This window comes from Anas acuta, chromosome 1, assembly GCF_963932015.1.
Source record: "Anas acuta chromosome 1, bAnaAcu1.1, whole genome shotgun sequence".
Lineage (NCBI taxonomy): Eukaryota > Metazoa > Chordata > Aves > Anseriformes > Anatidae > Anas > Anas acuta.
This window is the reverse complement of record NC_088979.1, coordinates 125715507-125734027: the sequence shown is the minus strand read 5'-3', so window position 1 is coordinate 125734027 and position 18521 is coordinate 125715507. Positions and strand designations below refer to the sequence as shown.

Below are 18521 nucleotides of genomic sequence, written 5' to 3'. Positions count from 1 at the left end.
AAAGAACCCAACTCCCTCAGCTGCTCCTCATAAGGCTTGTTCTCTAGACCCTTCACCAGTTTCATTGCCCTTCTTTGGACACACTCCAGCACCTCAATGTCCTTCTTGTAGTGAGGGGCCCAAAACTGAACACAGTACTTGAGGTGTGGCCTCACCAGAGCCAAGTACAGAGGGACAATCATTTCCCTAGTTCTGCTGGCCACACTGTTTCTGATACAAGCCAGGATGCCGTTGGCCTTTTTGGCCACCTGAGCACACTGCTGGCCCACATTCAACCAGAATTGACCAATACCCCAGGTCCCTTTCCAGTGGGCAGCTTTCCAACCACTCTTTCCCCAACCTGTAGCATTGCATGGGGTTGTTGTGCTAGAGCACTCCTACCCTGGAGCAGATCAGTGCTTGCACCTAACTTGGTGTCATCTGCAGACGTACAAAGGGTGCACTCAATTCCCTCATTCAGTTCATTGCTAAAGATATTGAAGAGAACTGGCCCCAGTACTGAGACCTGGGGGACACCTCTAGTGACTGACCTCCAGCTGGATATAACTCCATTCACCACGACTTTTTGGGCCAGGCCACCCTGCCAGCTTTTAACACAACAAATCATACACCCATCCAAGACTTGAGCAGCCAGCTTCTTCAGGAAAATGCTGTGGTCAAAGGTGTCAAAAGCCTTACTGAAGTCTAGGTAGACCATACCCACAGCCTTTCCCTCATCCACTGAGTGCATCACCTTATTGTAGAAGGAGATCAGGTTCATCAAGCAGGACATGCCTTTGATAAATACGTGCTGACTGTGACTGATCCCCTTGTTGCCCTGTAGGTACTTTGTGGTGTCACTCAAGATAATCTGATCCATAACCTTCCTCAGCACCAAAGGCAGACTGGAAGACCGGTAGTTTTCCAGATCCTCATTCCAGTCCTTCTTGTAGATGGGCATCACATTTACTAGCTGACAGTTGACTGGGACCTCCCTTGATACCAGGACTGCTCATAAATAATGTAAAGTAGCTTGGAGAGCACTTCCACCAGCTCCCTAAGTACCCTGAAGTGGATCCAATCTGGCCTCATAGACTTGTGTATGTCTAAGTGGAGTAGCAGGTTACTAAGCTTTTCCTCATGGATTGTAAGAGCTTCGTTCTGTTCCCTGTCCCTATCTACCAGATCAGGAGGCTGAATACCTGGAGAACAATCAGCCTTGCTGCTAAAGATCAAGGCAAAGAAGGCATTAAGTATCTCAGCCTTTTCCTCATCTCTTGTCACTATGTTTCCCCACAACATCCATTAAAGGATGGAGATTCTCCTTAGTCTTCTTTTTCTTGTTTATGTATTTATAAAAACTTTTTAAATTCTCTTTAACAGCAGTAGCCAGATTGAGCTCCGGGTAGGCTTTGGCCCTTCTAACTTTCTCCCTGCACAACCTCATAACATTTTTATAGTCCTCCTGAGTGGCCCGCTCCTTCCAAAGAAAAAAATGTCTTTTTCTTCCTGAGGTCCAACCACAGTTATCCCATTATTTTGCTAAGAGTTTATCAGGTCTCAGATCTTTGTACTAGGACTGCATTTCTTTAGAAGGAAGGTTGCAAGGAAATATCACACCTATGTTGCAACCAAAGCTGCCACTTTCTAGTCTGCAGTCTTCCCATTTTACCTGGTTACTTTCAATATTTTTCTACAGGAGACAGGTCTGGGCTTCAATAATGTTAGTTCCAAACAATTTACTAAAGGAAAGGATGTCATCCAAAGGGACACTGACAGGTTTGAGAGGTAGGCCCATGTGAACTTCATGAAGTTCAACAAGGTCAAGTGCAAGGCCTGCACCTGCATCGGGGCAATCCCAAGCACAAATACAGGCTGGGCAGAGAATGGATTGAGAATAGCCCTAATGAGAAGGACCTGGGGGTCTGGGTCAAAGAGAAGCTTGACATGAGCTGGCAATGTGTACTTGCAGCCCAGAAAGCCAACTGTATCTTGAGCAGCATCAAAAGAAGCATGTTCTGCAGGTCAAGGGAGGTGAATCTCCCCTCTGTTCTGCTCAGTATGGAGTGGCAGCACAGTCTAGGGAAAAAAAAAAAAAAAAAAAAAGTAGAATTCAGAGTAATTCAGCAACATCAGGACCTGGGAAAACTTGGAAACCAGCTGGACAGTTGTTCTAAACAGCTGAAGGTTTGGGCATAGGACCCTAAAGTGACACAATATTTTTGTGAATTTAAATGCAGGCATGCAGGCTGATGTGGGATAAGTGCCTTGACACCCACAAAAACCTGAATCCATGCTCTGACTTTATTTTCAACTTTCCAAATATACCACCTGACATTTGAAAGTGCCCAGAATTTGGCAGCTTTTCATGTGGAAACACAGTGCATACAGATAAGTCTGAAGGGGCCCTTGTAACGAAGAATATTTACAAGCACATCATGTCATGTTTTTGGATACTCTCCTGAGAAAAGACAGAAAAGGGGATGGGGATCATTCCTTTGGGTTGAATTTAGGTGCTGCTTTATTGAAGGACAGGAATAAATAGTTCTCTGGCAATTCCAAATGAATGCCATGCAATGTGAATGTTGAGAGCTTCTACACATTTTGAAAAAAAAAAAGAATAACCTTTTGAGAAAAAGATTTTGTGAGGTGATTGGCTTTAACTTCTTCTAGTTCTGCTCAAAACCCAAAAGTCCTGTCCCCAGTATTTCTATCCCCATAAGAAACTTTCCCCTGAGCACAATACCTGACCTAAAAAGTCACACAAAACAATGTTTTTGTATTTGCTACAGATGGCCACTTGCTGAGGAATCAGCTATGACTCTGAGGACATTATGGTGCCAAATTGCCTTTTTAGTGACCCCAGGCTCCTCCTCACTCTCCCATCCCTGTCAGCAGAGATTGTGTGAGCTTAAAGAGTGGTAAATCAGGCTAGTTCAAACCACTTTCTTCAGCTGTGTACACTCAATCTGCTGTAAAACAAAGGCCTTTGTTTAATGCCATTCCAATGAATGGTCAACTGCAAGACTGGTCAGATGGAAACTGATATGAAATGCAGCTTATTTCTAAAGCACAGCATTTAAATTTTGTTACAAATTTCCAAAATGCTAGGCTGAGAGGGAGTGGCTGTGACAATGTCAATGGTATCTAGTAAAATCTGCATTTTATAACCTTTTACATCTATAACTTTCCTGTTTTACCTCCAGTACATCTAGTGACCTAAAGACTGTTTCTCACGGAGCTTGCATCATGTGAAGTTGCTGGTGAAGGAACTTGGGAGTTCACTCAAATGTAATACAAGTCTGACAAGTTAAACTATATCCCACACTCTCAATTATTTGAAATTTTAATTTTGTTTGTCATGAAGTAAAAAATAGTGCGTTGGGGCTATTTCACCTGACTCACTGTGATATATCTATACAATCCCGTAGCTCACACAGAAAATTTGGGAAACTTGTCTATCTCTATGTTATGTTGTTTCATTCTTTCTCCCCGTATTTCACTACCTAAGAAATTTAATTTTAAATTGATTTATGAGCTCCGTAATAAAGTCTTGATTCTTAAATAATGCAAAAAATTAGATGCTGCATAGAAAACTATGACAATAACAAGCATGTCATCTTGCAGTCAGTCAGTTGTCCACTAAAATATTTTTCCATATGAGTTCCATATCTTCTCCACATGGCCAAGCCACTTAGCTCCTGGTATCTCCTTACCAAAGCAGAATGCTTTCCTGTAGACAGAACTTACAAAAATATTACTTGAAAGAACAGAAAAAGATACAGAGCAAATACAGAAGAAATCTGACTTCATGTCTCTGACTCAGTAACTATTCAGGTGAATCCTTCAGCTCAGTCACCTTCTATAAACTTTTGATCAGTGCTGGAGGCTTTGCTGAGCTCATGGTCAATATATTAGCCCTGCTCAGTATTGTCACTCAGAACAAACATATGCAACATTACTAGCAGTGTTTCACATTGAGAGTCGTCTCCAACAATTAAGCTGTAATTTTCTCTTTCCTTTAACTTATTGCTTCCTTCTTGTCCACATTCTCTCTGCCTTTATTTGAGAAAGCCAGCTGAATTATATCAGCAAGGAGTCCCTGATCAGAGGCTAATTGGCCAGAGAACTAGGGAGGGAAACAAGAATGAAGAAGGGACAGATAACTCTTCTTCAGTATTTCAAAGGAAGATCTGTGTGTTCCTTCTAGGCAGCCTTCACAGCCTTCAGTATTGCTGTATCTTCTTTGGATAACACCAGGCTGTTATTTAATTTTAGACCAAATCCACAGACTTTTTTTCTCTTTCCTCTGGTGTCAGTGGAACAATTGACTGTTGAAGATATTAGCTTTCTCTTCACTACCTTCACAATGGGAACCACTGAATAAAACCACTGAACTAATATCTGCTTTGTACTCTGGGTTTTTATTGGGAGAGGAAAATTTTTGTATGTGCTTATATAGTGCCTTCTTGTGTGGACCTTGCTTCTGGAAAGAAGCCTGAACTACTCGTTTAACTGTACATCCTTTTTACATCCTATGGCAACTTTAGATCTCCAGCTTGCATGGCTTTACTAGAGAATTTTTATGTGTCTGTTTCATAACTTGTTTTTATTTCACTTGTCAAAGTAAGGCTTGGACTGGTTTCATCCTAGAGAAAATATTCCTGGGAGACAAAAAATGGTCCATTTAACCTTATCACACCAGGAAAAGTCTAGAATTAAACAGAATTACTTAGCAAGTCTGCTAGCTGTAACTTGTGTCCCAGACTGACTACATATCATGAAGCACTTTTTTTGAAATGCACCTAACATCTGAACAGAGTGATGACCTTGTTACTTAAATGGTTGAAATGAACCTTTTCTGAATAGTTTTGACAATTCATTCCAGAGCTTCATGTAGGGGATGGCCTCTCCAAATGATCAAAAGTAGGAGTTGTACATCTAAGAAATAATCAATTACGCCAGATCATTTCATTTAGTTTTAGTCCTCTGTGTCTCTTTCCTAAGTTTCACTTAGTCTTCCCAGACTAAATAGGAAAGCTAGGGGAATGTATGCTTTCACTATTACCACTGTTTACAGGATCACCTCTCAGATCATGCTAGTCCATGACATCTCTGTTTGTTTGATATAGAAACAGTAGGAGTGTAACTTGAACAATGCTAAGTCACTGAATCCCCTCCAAGCATTCATATTCAACCAAACCAAGTGTCAACAAGCATAAAAAACTCACGAGACAACAATGAAAAAAAGTCATGATAGATGTAAAGCTCAGACAAAAGGGTTCAACTCCTGAAAGGCCAAAGGAAAAATGCATCAGTGTCTTGCTAGTGATCAAATTCTGGAGGGAGCTTCTATACTCATTACACTCATGAGCCTATCCTCATGTTATATTTGAATAGCTGTAGGTTAGGGTCATTGAGTTACAGCTTACAGAAACTTGCTGTGTCAGAAGAATTTAGCATGCTTATCTTTAGCAGTCATCAATTTGAAGCTTATTTTTTAATTCTTTATAGTTTTTTAAAACTTAAAGCCTAAGTATAGCTAAGATAAGTGCAGAAGACACTTAGGAAAAGGACTGACCCTACATATTAAAGATTATGAGAAAAAAAAATCCTCTTTTATATTTTCTGAGGCCTGGGGAGCTTTTATTTTCCTTAATTGCTCAAAATTAACAATTCACTCCAGAAAAACTGTCAACAATTTACTATTTTACGAAAAAAAAAAAAAAAAGAACCATGTTTTTACTGGAAACAAAGCACTTCCACCCTAGACAGCTTCAAAAATCTTGATTCCCTCAACAGAAAAGTTTGAGAGTTTCGGTTTGTGCTCTTATTTGTGCTCAAGAGGGACTGTTCTAAGGCTTTTCTGAAGGATTGTTCTCTTTGTGGTTGTATTTAGCAATATCACTTCTACAGCAGGCCAATTTATGCCTGAATAGTGCCCAGAAGGTAGAGTTTTCTACGTCCAAACATCCCTCACATTATAATAAAGAGAGAGCTTGAGGGATATCATTTCCCTCTGTGGTGTCTGTTGAGCAAGTGTCTTTGGTCACATAGATCATTCAATCAACTCACTGAAAGGCAGAGTGCACAGGTATCACTAATGAGTAATATTAAAATGTGGTATTCTAAGAAACACTTTAGGTTCTAGATTTTTTAACATTTTCTGTGCTATTGAAAAACTAGGAACATCTTTAATACTCACTCAAACAGTCTTGATGCTTACTGTTCCCAGTTGTGAATGTCTTCTCTAGTACATCCCAGTAAATAATGAGTACCTCATTAAGCCAAAGCCTGGCTTTGCACCTTCACTGCAGAGAGCTCAGGCAAAAAATCACTCTGCTCTTACTTATTCTGCAGGTGGAACCAGTGCAGTAGTCCACTCCTTTTTTGGTTGAGGTTCTAAGAATGTATTTGGAGCTGAAATTGGCAAATGTGCAAATACCTGAAGCTTTACCAAAAACTACATGTTTTTTTGAAAATGAGCTCCAAAATTAATAGTAAAATAAAATATAAAATAAAATAAAATAAAATAAAATAAAATAAAATAAAATAAAATAAAATAAAATAAAATAAAATAAAATAAAATAAAATAATAAAAAAAAAAAGAAACTTCTGGCCTTATCTGAAATAGATTTGTGGGTGACTCAGGAATTAGTTTTTCAATGGCAGCTTCCTGGATATTGATATTTAGAACAGGAGATTAATAAATAAGCAATTTAATTATAGGATCGGAAGGTGGGTTTCAAAGCATTGGAGCTCCAGTAACAAGAGTACATATTTGAATAAAAATTAAAATGAACAGCAAAAGAAATGCTGGAAAAAATACAGTGAATGAGCACTCTTGGGGCCCAAAACTGAATGTTTTCCAGATCTATTTAAATATACTAGTCCTAACCACACTCCCATTTCTTTTGTGGATGATTCTTCAAATATAAAGTGCTGCCAGTGTCAGTGGTGGGCTCACAAAATAGGTTGAGGAACTATAAGCCTATTGCTATGTAGTTCAGGAAAAAGAAATTATTGAAAGCCAGAGCAAAGGTGATAGCAGAGATTCTGGAAGCTTTCCTCAGAAGCGAGAACTCCCATGCCTTTGCCACTTGGCAGAATTTCTATACAATTCATGTGAAAGCAAAATGATTGTGCTCTCCTCAAGCTAGCAACAAGGGATGACTTTACACATGGACGTGACATCTTGCTGATGTCCACTCAGGGCTCTCCAGCTCTCCAGCAGATGTTTTTTGCCTGGCACTAGTGTTTTATGAGGTAGTAGCCTTAAAAAACACCTAGTTCTTTAAAAGGGAAAACTAAGCAGCAGGGGCTTTCTCTGACTCACTGTTTGCCTGAAGCTGACTTGTTTCCCCTCAGCCTACTTGGAAGCCTCAAATGCTTAGAAATATAATAGAAGATAATTAAGAATGACAGCACTTCTTCAAGACAACATCCTCCTATATGTTCTGTGCAGTGCTAAACAGTTCAATGTATAGCTGCAGAATACATTAGCACTGGAGAGGAAGCAGAAATAGCCTTTCTGTTTGAGGAATGAGTACAGAACACTTCTCAGGCATAAGGTCAGGGGTGTAAGGCACAAACACAGGCTCTCCCTGGGGGGCATCCTTGAAGTAGTGCAATTATATTGGGTAACACAAGAGTATTGTTGTGCTGCCAAATAGATAATAATAACAGATAAAGGGAGAGAAAGCTGCAGGCTCTGAATTGCATGCCTCCCATAATGTATCTGGAACAAGCTCTATTTCTATTATATCATGGTGGAAAGCTTTGTTGTTGTTGCTGTTGTTTTCAATAAACAAAATGAATTTGGAACTAGGTATTGGTCAACCGCAAAAGTTCAAAGTGGCTCCTATGTATCATAAAGAGACTGTAGTCTCAGACATTTGGTGTTACCATAGAATCGCAAAATCACAGAATTGTAGGGGACATGTGAAATATGTAAAGGCATTACTCCTCCACCATTCCCTCCTCACTGCCCAAGTTGCTGTTCAGAGGGATGTTTGAGAGCTATTGTGTCAAGAGCAGCCACAACTCCATGAAAGAAACTTAGGGGTAGAATTATGTCCATAAAGCCTTTTTAGGCTTCATACTCTGTTGGATGACATCCCAAGGGGAAACAAAACTCCTAGATCTCCCCTCTCATATCATTCCAGAGAAGAAGGAAGCCCAGTCTTGCGAGTAGAGAAAAGTTATGGCAATTTGAAAGCCTCAGACAGCTAATTCTTTCTACGTGGGACTGTTAGTAGTTGTCACTTAAAGCAAACGCTTCTACTTACAGAGGGCAAAACTTAGGGCTCAGGAGACAGGAGAGTTATGTGTATCTGTGAAGCAGAAACAAGGAGTCACGATTTTCCTGACAAGCTGAAAAGTCAGAGAATGTGTTTGGCATACTTCAGCATGCTAAAGAGGGCTTTTAGCTTCAGGTGCCTTGCTAGCCAGGAGAGCAAAGTACACGGCAACATCATGTGCAGCTTGTGTCACAGCATTTTGGTAAACAAGAAAGCCTCTCAGTACCAACTATGAGCTGAGGAGTGTTAGCATGGGAGGTTTAAGGAGGGAGCATGCAGTCAGCTCATTGTCTCACCAAAGAATATCAATTAACTAGCTATATTTTTGGAAGTCCATGTCAAAAGTTCCTGTCTTGATGTATCTAATTAATCCCATCCTTCCAAGGAAAGCACTAAAACAGTAAAGTACCTCATGAACAAGTGCAGACTAACTTGATAGCTGAGCTGTACTACAATGTCTGTAGCTTAGCCTAAGCTCTGCAAGGTAAGCTATGTATTAGTAGGGAACATAATTTCTTTAATATACCATTATCCATTCAGGTTTTTTCAGGAGCAGAGACAGTAGTGAGACTCCAACTGTACCCAACTTTGACTGGCATGTTTGCCAGTAAAACTGGATATTAAGGACAGTCTTACTACTTTAGCTCACACATGGTTATGTCTGCTCACCTAGGCTTCATCACACAGGAAGATAAAGGTGTCAGTTTTGAAAATAGGTTCTAGATGATCCATCAACACTCATATGAGTCACGAGTGTAACAGAATCCTTGCAACTGGCTGACTATCGCATAGCACCTTTTAAACCACTGCCTCTTCTGGAAGTGAAAACATCACAGACCACTGAAGCCCTCCCTCTACCACATTTTGTTGAATGAAATTCTATTACTCATCAAAATCACTGCTAGCTGTGACAATTCCTCCAGTGATACACGCATTTCCTATAATGAGCTCACTGTTCTTTTGGCTAGCTTTGCTGGTAGGGAACTTTTCCAGGGCCCATGTATCTTAGAACAAAGAAGGAAATCTTGCATGCTTGACTGGAGACCCTATTGGTCAAGCAGGACTTTACCAGCAGTTACCGTGTTTCAACATTGTTCCCCAACCACCTGGGCCAAACCAAGCATTTCGACCTTTAGTATCCTAAACAAATTGTTACAACCTAATCTGCTTACAGAAAGTTTTATAGGAAGCATAGTCAAAGTCACATATTGCTTCAGTGCTTTTCAATTAATTCATGTAGCTGTAATGACTAAGTTTCTTTGTGTTGATCCTCCTCTGAATGCAGCAATTAACCCATTTACAAGAAAAGTGCTAGCGTCTACACCACAAAAATAACAGCTACAGATTTTGTAGGCATATCCAAGTTAGCTTCAGACTGCCAGCTGCTAGCAAGGCAATCATGGATCTCCTCAAACAGGCTTTGCCAGAAGTCATGCCACTACTCACTACTGGCTCAGCTAGCCAGTTTAACATTGCTCTGCTGTACTGTGCAAACTCCCAAAGAACTGCCACTCTCCTTTCCTACATTGCTTCAGTCAAATACAAAGAATTATTGGAATATGACAATAAACTGCAAAAGAAAGAAGTACTATAATGAAATTAAATGTGAGCAGCTACAAATACAGCAAAATAAAAATAAAAAACACAGAACTCCAGAGACTACTGGAATTTTCCAAGAGCCATTTCATGATTCCCACAGGGAAAAATAAATAAATAAAAAATAGGGCTCTAAGCAATAATAATGAGTAAAATGTGAGGTCAGGTCACTCCCTGATGCAGAAGTCACTGTGACCATATCTCTTGGGGGTTCTGGTAGATGAAAGGCTTGACATGAGCCAGCAGTGTGGACTTGCAGCCCAGAAGGCCAACTGCATCCTGGGCTGCATCAACAGAGGAGTGGCCAGCAGGTCGAGGGAGGTGATTGTCCTCCTCTGTTCTGACCTTATGAGGCCCCACCTGGAGTGCTGTGTCCAGATCTGGGGTCCCCAGCACAAGAAGAAGGATGTGGGGCTGTTAGAGCAGGACCAAAGGAGGGCCACAAAGATGATCAGAGGGCTGGAGCACCTCTCCTACAAAGAAAGGCTGAGAGAGCTAGGGATGTTCAGCCTGAAGAAGATAAGGCTCTGGGAAGACCTCATTGCAGCCTTTCAGTACTTAAAGGGGTCTTATAAAAAGGATGAAGAAGGACACTTCACTCAGATAGACAATGACAGAAGAAGGGGGAATGGTCTTAAACTAAAAGAGGATAGAATTAGATTAGACATTAGGAGGAAGACCAGGCTAGATAGGTCCTCGGTCCACCTGACATAGTGGGTGGCATCCCTGCCATGGCAGAGGGGTTGGAGTTAGATGATCTTTAAGGTCCCTTCCAACTCAAGCCATTCTATGATTCTATGATTTCTTGTTTGCGTATTTCATAATTAGCTTCACCTTCTCCATTATGATTAGTGGAAAGTTTGAACTAACATAGTGAATTGTTTGGACATAGGATGCATGGATCATTTCTGTCCCACGTTTGGTTACCATTCAGAAGGCATATATGCACAGAAGACATTGTGGTTAGTGCAAGTTCTTGAAGATACGCATGGACTTTCTAATCAAAGCTACAATCCAACCTATAAATGGGCAAAACAAACTTCGTTATAACAGGAAGTTAAAACTTTCACAGCTAATCTATCCTACCTATACAACATTTGAATGTCACCTAACCCACTTGATCTTTCGTTTACACTTTCAAAATTAGCCTCAGAAAATTATCTGTGCAGGAATACATGACTACAATAATTATCAGATGGACCTCTCTGAAGTGAATATTTTATTATGGTGTAATAAATTCATAATTAAGAGCAAGAACATGCAATATAAGCCATTACTTATTTTACAATGTCAACTCTAGTTCAAGTCTTTGACAGTGAATTTGTTTTTGACAGCTCATGGTGTGGGTATCTTGTTACAGAAAAAAAAAAATAAAGAAAAAGAATATCTTAGTGAAGCTCCTGAATTGTTAACACAGGTAGAGATCCCCTTTAATTGTTAGGACAAGGAACTGGTCTTTCAGAGCAGAATATCAGAATGTTGTCTGTGGTCTAAGCAACCACAGCATGCCACAAACAAAGCTCTGGGTGACCACTATTTGCTGCTGCCCTGTTTCAGTTTTGTATTTTTTGATACTCTCTGAAAATTTACAAACATAAAGGGAGAAAGTTTCATAGCTGTCCTGGGTGGCACACCCTACCACTCCCTACATCACATTTTAGCAGTAAACAAGAAGAGGCAGTCACAGAGTTTATCAGGAAAACAGAGAAAAATATGCCTCTTTGAAGATGCTCTGCCTTTGAAACCATATCTCTCTTTAATAAATTTTACCCATTCTGCTAATATGTAGTGGGGGGTTGACACTTCCAACATTCAAGTACCCACCCTGCCTTTTGCTCACTTCCCTCTCCTGGAACATGGAGAGAAGAACAGAAGGAAGATAAAAATATTTGATTGATGAGATAAAGACAGTTAATATGAAAAGCAAAAATGTTCACATAGAAGTAAAGAAAAAAGAGGAATCTATTCACTAGTTTCCATTGGCAGGCATATGTCCAGCCACTAGGTGGGAAGCAGGGCCTCAGTACACATAGCAGTTTCTTGTGAAGACAAGTGACTTAACTATGAATGTTCCCCCTCCTCCTCCTTTACCCAGCTTTTACTGCTGAGCATGATGTCGCTTTGGTCAGTTGGGTGGACTGTCCTGGCTGTGTCCGCTCCCACTTTCTTGCACACCCCCAGCCTACTGACTTTTTTTTTTTTTTTTTCTGGGAGAGAAAGAAAGCCTTGACACTGTGCAAGCACTGTTCACCAACAGCCAAACACTGTTTTATCAACACTGATTAGCCACATATGCAAAGCACAGCACTATACAAACTGCTCTGTGAAGAAAGCTGGCTTCATAAATTTATCCTAGCCAGACCCAGTACACATACACATAGTAAAATACGAATGGGAAAAAAAAGGAATCATAATTATCAAACAACTGCTTTACAGCATTGTTTTTCTTGTGAGGAGCAGAACATGGAGCACTTCTTTTTCTCTTAAGAGCAATACCAAACAAAAGAAGGAGGTAATTTTTCTTCATCCTTAAAAAAAAAAAAAAAAAAAAAAAAAAAAAAAGCTCTTTGGTTCTTTGGCTGAAAGTAGATTTTTTCCCCCTAAAAACAAACCAAACCAACCAATCAACCAACCAAAAATACATTACACACATACATACAAAACAAAAACGAGCAAACAAACAAACAAAAACTAAGTAGCTTCCACAGAGGTGTAAAAACTAGAACCCTGAGGAACTCAAAAATGCTATCCTGAGGATCTCCCAACTGGCTAATTTCAGGCTGAAATAAAACAGACTTCAACAATACTGCAAAGTGCTTAATGGACAGAGATTAGTCCATCTCACCGATATTCAAAATATCTAAGAAGGAAGAGAAAAGAAGGAAGAGAGGCCAACACATTATTTTAAACAGAATCAGGTGTCAAAGTATAGAAAATTATTCTACTTCACCCCGACTGGGAATCCAGGAGGTAAATTACAAGAATGAAGGGATAAGCCCTCAAATATTAATGTAGTTTGACAGGCTCCTTCTGTTTTAGATCATTTCATTGTTTTCTGTTCCAAGTATCAGCATAAGAAGAAAAGCCCCTCACCTGAAAACAAGACTGCTAAGGACACTTTGTGCAAACATTCAGAGAAATGCAGCAAAGTGTTGCTATCTGGAGACAGTGGGTTGGTGGTGTAGTTTGCAGTAGGGCTAGGGGAGGTTCTTGAAGGAATTAGGATAGACTAGGATCTCCACCCCTTACTGCAATTATAAAGGCACTAGCATCTAAGGAAGGAACCAGAGAGGAGTTGAAGGGCCAACTCCTTTTGTCTGGAGCTCTTGGTGAGGAATGTTGCAGAACTGTTAAAGTAGCAAGCAACGCATTACTTCTTGGGAAGAGAATTTATCTCTTTCTTCTGTCTCCCAGTGAGAAAAATGTGGTTGAAGTTTCTTCTGGCTATTGTCCTCCTGCATGTAACAGCTGGAAAGGAACCTGAGCCGTAAGAACTACCATATTATTACTAATAGTATTCATTGTAAGGCTTTAAAGACAGTGCTAGTTGATGCCACTACTTTTACTGTAAATATTAAATACTGTTATGACTCATCTTTCATATCTGGAGAGCTAAGTTAACCTGGAGTGTGGATATCAAATGAATGGTTCTCTTTAAATACCAAGCAGACCTTCCACCTGTTGAAGAACTTCCAGAGAAGTTGATGTTTGTGTTCAGAAAGGACAATAGCAGTAGTAGCAACAATATACTTTGCTAAAAGCAGAAAAGCAGATGATTCCAGGAGTAAGGTGATGGGCTAAAGCGTAACAGTAGGGAGCACTGGCAGAGCTGTGTGGGGAAACAAAGGCTGAACTTGTCAGGAGCTGTAGGGCAGAAGTGGGGGGCACCAGCAAGAGTGTCTTATGTTTATTCCATACCAACCAGCAGGTATTGAACAATACAAACACTTTGCATTTGTTTCTTCCTGTTGAGGCTGTTTCTCAATTCTCTATGATGTGATCACTGTGCTGTTGGATCTCACAGGCAGTATGTTCTGATGGTGCCTGCTGTCCTCCAAAATGACTCTCCAGGCCAGGTTTGCCTACAGTTCCTCAACCTCAATCAAACGATATCTGTTAGAGTCATCCTTGAGTATGGTGCTGTTAACACCACTATTTTTGAGAAAACCATGATGGCAAGCAATGATCTACAGTGCTTCAACTTCACGGTAAATTAATTTTACTCTATGTCCCAATGGAAAAGTTAACTTGTTGGAACGGCTGATGTCAGAGGCTTATAGGAAATGGAGGGAGGGTCAAGAAAGAGCAGGAAGGGAACAAGCAGCAGTAGGAATAAGACATGTTGAAGAAACAAAAGGAAGTGGAGAAAAGGTGACAGACAAGGAGAGATTTTTAATAGACATAGGAAATATGAAAGGTTCAAGAAAGACATTTCAGATGATGGGAGTGAGATGGGTTTCTCTTTTTAGGAGTCTAGTCCATGGGTAGTCCATGGGTGTTCAACAGGTTCTGGAGCAAATGACTTTGAGACTAGCATTGTCCCTTTGTTTTCTTGTTTCCTTACAGATTCCTCCTGTCAATTCTGTCCCACTGGCTTTCATTTCCTTCTCTGCCAAAGGCACCACAGTTAGCCTGGAAGAGCGGCGGTCAGTGATGATTTGGAATGCAGAGAGCTTTGTCTTTGTGCAGACAGACAAACCCATCTACAAACCAGGACAGAGTGGTGAATATCTGTTTAGTTGATGGCATTTCCCTTATGCAATTTCTTCAGATAAACTTTTTATGAAGGGTATTCCTCAGGCTGAGCTACAATCTAGACACCTTCTTCAGAATTTCTGTTAAAACCATGCTGGGTGTTTGCTGTGAAGCTCAGAGAGTCATCCTCAGGATGGCAGAAGACTACCGTCAGACAGTTTCTATTCATTTTATTTGTCCCTTCCTCAATTAAGAGAAGAGGGGAGCTTTTACTGCTGTCATTTCATTCCTGGTAACAAGCCAAGCAAGTAGAAAGAAGTGATAAGATCACTATTTATATTGCTGGCTGAAACAATGCTCCCACAGTCTGTGATACTAGTCAGCTTCAAAGACAGACAAAAGACCAAGACCATGATTTAAAAATTAAATAAATTTTTTTTTTTTTTAAATAAAAGATCATGTTATTTGCCCTCTTAGTTCTCATAGCTTAGGACTTTATATATATATATATGTGTGTGTGTGTGTGTGTGTGTGTGTGTGTATATGTATATATGTATATATATATATATATATAATTTATTTTTTTTTTCCTGCAAAGTTGAGACATTTATGCTATTTAGCTATCCATACTTCTCATGTTGCTGTAGAGCAGAACTCCACATACACAAAGCCCTATTTATTCCCATCAATTTCTTAATTCACTGCTAGGTTTTAAGGTTTCTAAAACAACATTGTGGGAAACACTGAAAGAATATTTCTTTCCAGAGGTAAGCCAAATAACATAGCAGTTAGACTGGATCATCTATATTTTAATTGGGGATGAGTTCTGTCTTAACAGATTGCAGAAAGGAAAGCTTACCAATCAGAATTTGGTTCCACCAAGGTGACTCACAAACACAGCCTGATTATTTGACAGATTGTTTGGCACTGAGGTGGGGGGAAGCAGTAGGTTAAATTGAACAAAAACATAATGGTTTGTAAGGACATTTTTGAAGCATGCTATTTTCTGATTTTCATTGTGTAGTGATTGTCATTCTTTCAGTTCTGCTTTTGTAAAAAATAAATAAATAAATAAAATTAAAAATATGTACAAGATGAGAACAAACTTAACTAACAAGGATTGTACTGCATTAGGAAAAACTGACACTTTGCCGAGTTGCAGTAATATTAGGAGCTTTCATATGTTCAAAGCAACAAACCTCACTTTAGAGATTGGGTAATGAAGAGGAACAAATTTTCTTACATCATGCAGACAGCCACTGAAAGAATTATGGCAGTCAGTTGAGACTACCTGACCTGCACTGCAGTGCAGCCATCCCTTTTCTCTGAGGTTAAGCAAACTTTCATGAAAGAGTGAGAATACAATGCTGGGGGAAAGTGCACTCAGCAAAGTCCCCATAGCATTCTTTTATCTTCAGATGCATTTTATTACTTACATCCTGTGCAAGTGGGTTTGTTAGAAGATCCAATGAAACTGGAAGTGCTAATAAAAGCAAAAACTCATGCTCAGCTAAATTAGCTCCAGTACCGTTAATACCTTGTTCCATGTCTTTCCAGTGATGTTTCGTGTTGTTGCTCTGGATTTCAATTTTAAACCTGTTCAAGAGATGGTGAGTGATCTGAAATATTTCCCTGTATTTAAAATTACTGGGACACAAACTCCCCTCAGATTTTACGTAAACAGTTTGCTGGGGGGAAAAAAAAAAAAAAGAGAGTTTTTGCAGAGACTACATGCAAAAAGTAAACAAGATTTCCTAAGCATGTGATATGTTCTACCCTTACCTTACAGTCACATGTAACTGGACAAGTCTGTAGCAGATTGCACTCCTGACACAAGACCTCTTGCTACTGCTGGGAAAGAGGCTTTAAAAACCCCCTGCCTTTGTGCTGCAGACATTATTTATAGCTCTGACTAGAAAGCCCACTTGACAGTCTCCTGCTATTACCATTCAGCAATTGTTGCTTGCAAAAATAGGCAAGTCAACCACCTACGGTACTTTGCTCGTTTTAAAAAAGAGGAAATGAAAAGACTTACCATGACTGTTTATTTCATCAGTGACACTTTTTTTTCATTGCCAGTAAGCTGTCTTCATGCTAATGATACATAATACAAGAGATAGAGGGATCTTTACTGGCCTCTTTTCATGTAGTTGTAAAGCAGAAGACAGCACAGTGTTACCAAAAAATCTGGTGCTATATAAACAGAGGGAAGATGTAAGATCAAAGAAGCCCAAATCATGATTTACATGCACCACTGTAACTCTGCATAATTAACTGCTTCTGATTTCCCCTAAATCCAGTATGATCAGAGCCTATCCCAGCATTATCATTTCATCCGGTCCCTTGTTGTAATCTACTTATTGATGTAGAACTGCTATGAAAACTGATTATGAGATCTGGAATTATACTTCTTATTAGTTAAGCAGTCCTCACAATCCTGGAGAAAAATAATTTGTGTTTGTTCAGACATCTAATTTCTTCTCCCATTTTTTTTTTCTTTTTCCTTTTTCAGTACCCCTTGATTGCTATTCAGGTAGGAGATTTTTCTCTTTGTAATGTACCACACTTATAAACAAAAAATCTAGAGCACATATGCTTATATTAGTTTATATTAAGCCATATCCTGATCATGAATACACTGGCAGAAATTAACAGAAACTCCATAAAATTCCAGGATGCTGTTCAATCTTTACTAACACGGAAAACATATCTGCTTTCATCTCAGCAGTTATAAAAGTTGTACTGTTCCTATGCCTGTCTTTGACTCCCTTACACCACGTCCAGTTTGTTCAACTTGTTTTGGAGTATATCTTTTCATAACTCAAAACTGTGAACAAATATGGGCATTGAGTAAAATTAGTAGCTGTACTGTCACTTTCATTGCATTTTGCAGTGGTTTTTAATCACAAAACACATCTAGACAATATTCCTGCAAAATTTTCTTACACTGTGAAATAATGTGATATTAGTTTGCGTTGAATCATAAATATTTGGAGTTTTGTGTGCATTTTTTTTTTCAGTCTGTGTTGTAAAGAGTTCAAGGAAATGGTATGAGTTAGTATTCTGTAACCTAACTAGCATAAAATACAGTCAGAGGACATTTCAGTATAGAAGAAATGTTCCCTTCCTCCTTCTGGCAGCAGAAAAAAAAAGGGTGGGGGGGGTGGGGGGGATTTGTTTAAGCTAGGGTGAAGAAGAAGCATGAAGAAGGGATTTTCTTTCTTTTCCCCCTTGACACAAAACTAGTAAAATACATGCTAAGGAGCATGGGAAAACAGTGTAGTGCAACTTCCTCTGATCATTGAGACTAATACCTAGGATTGCAAAGGATAGCTAAATCTGAGATCATCAGATGAGAATCCAGCAACATTAATAACTGGAGTACCAAGGCATAATTTATCTCAATAAGCATTTGCATTAAACAGCTTCTTCAATGAATTAAGAGCAACTTGCCCTATGCTTCTTTGTTTCTGGTTTTGTATGCTAGTTGCAAAAGATTTCTGAGGCAAACAAACTGTGAATCTATATACTTTTTTTCTTCAGGATCCATGGAACAACAGGATCTTTCAGTGGCAAAATGTGACATCAGAGATGAATATTGTCCAGATTGAATTCCCACTAACTGAAGAGCCTATCCTGGGGAACTATAAAATTATCATAGAAAAGAAATCAGGAGATAGAACAAATTATTCTTTCCTTGTGGAGGAATATGGTAAATGCCACCTGCTGGTTTTAATTCAGAGTAGAAAACATTATTAGAGATGAGTCTTATCAAGCAAGCCTTATGATTGCTAATACTTCAGACACCTTCCTGGCAAATGTAACTTCTATTATTTTATTTGTCATTAAGAAATAGAGGGGGGGAAAAAGTAAAAAGACGACAGAAATTAACCAATTTGCACAGATTCATCTGGGAAAAGAATCTGCATAATAAATCAATAAATTGATAGA

At 39.3% G+C, this 18521-nt stretch overlaps 1 protein-coding gene across 1 annotated transcript in view; it reads left to right on the top strand.

The window, feature by feature from the left end:
- The first annotated feature begins 13182 nt into the window (after window positions 1–13182).
- LOC137865820 (ovostatin) overlaps window positions 13183–18521 on the top strand; it is a 32439-nt gene continuing 27100 nt past the window's right edge. Inside the window, exons 1-6 of the mRNA XM_068701304.1 lie at window positions 13183–13362; window positions 13900–14083; window positions 14442–14598; window positions 16128–16180; window positions 17083–17103; window positions 18114–18282. Of these exons, the coding sequence (XP_068557405.1) occupies window positions 13298–13362; window positions 13900–14083; window positions 14442–14598; window positions 16128–16180; window positions 17083–17103; window positions 18114–18282 (649 nt within the window). The 5' untranslated portion in view covers window positions 13183–13297. The remainder of the gene's footprint in view (window positions 13363–13899; window positions 14084–14441; window positions 14599–16127; window positions 16181–17082; window positions 17104–18113; window positions 18283–18521) is intronic.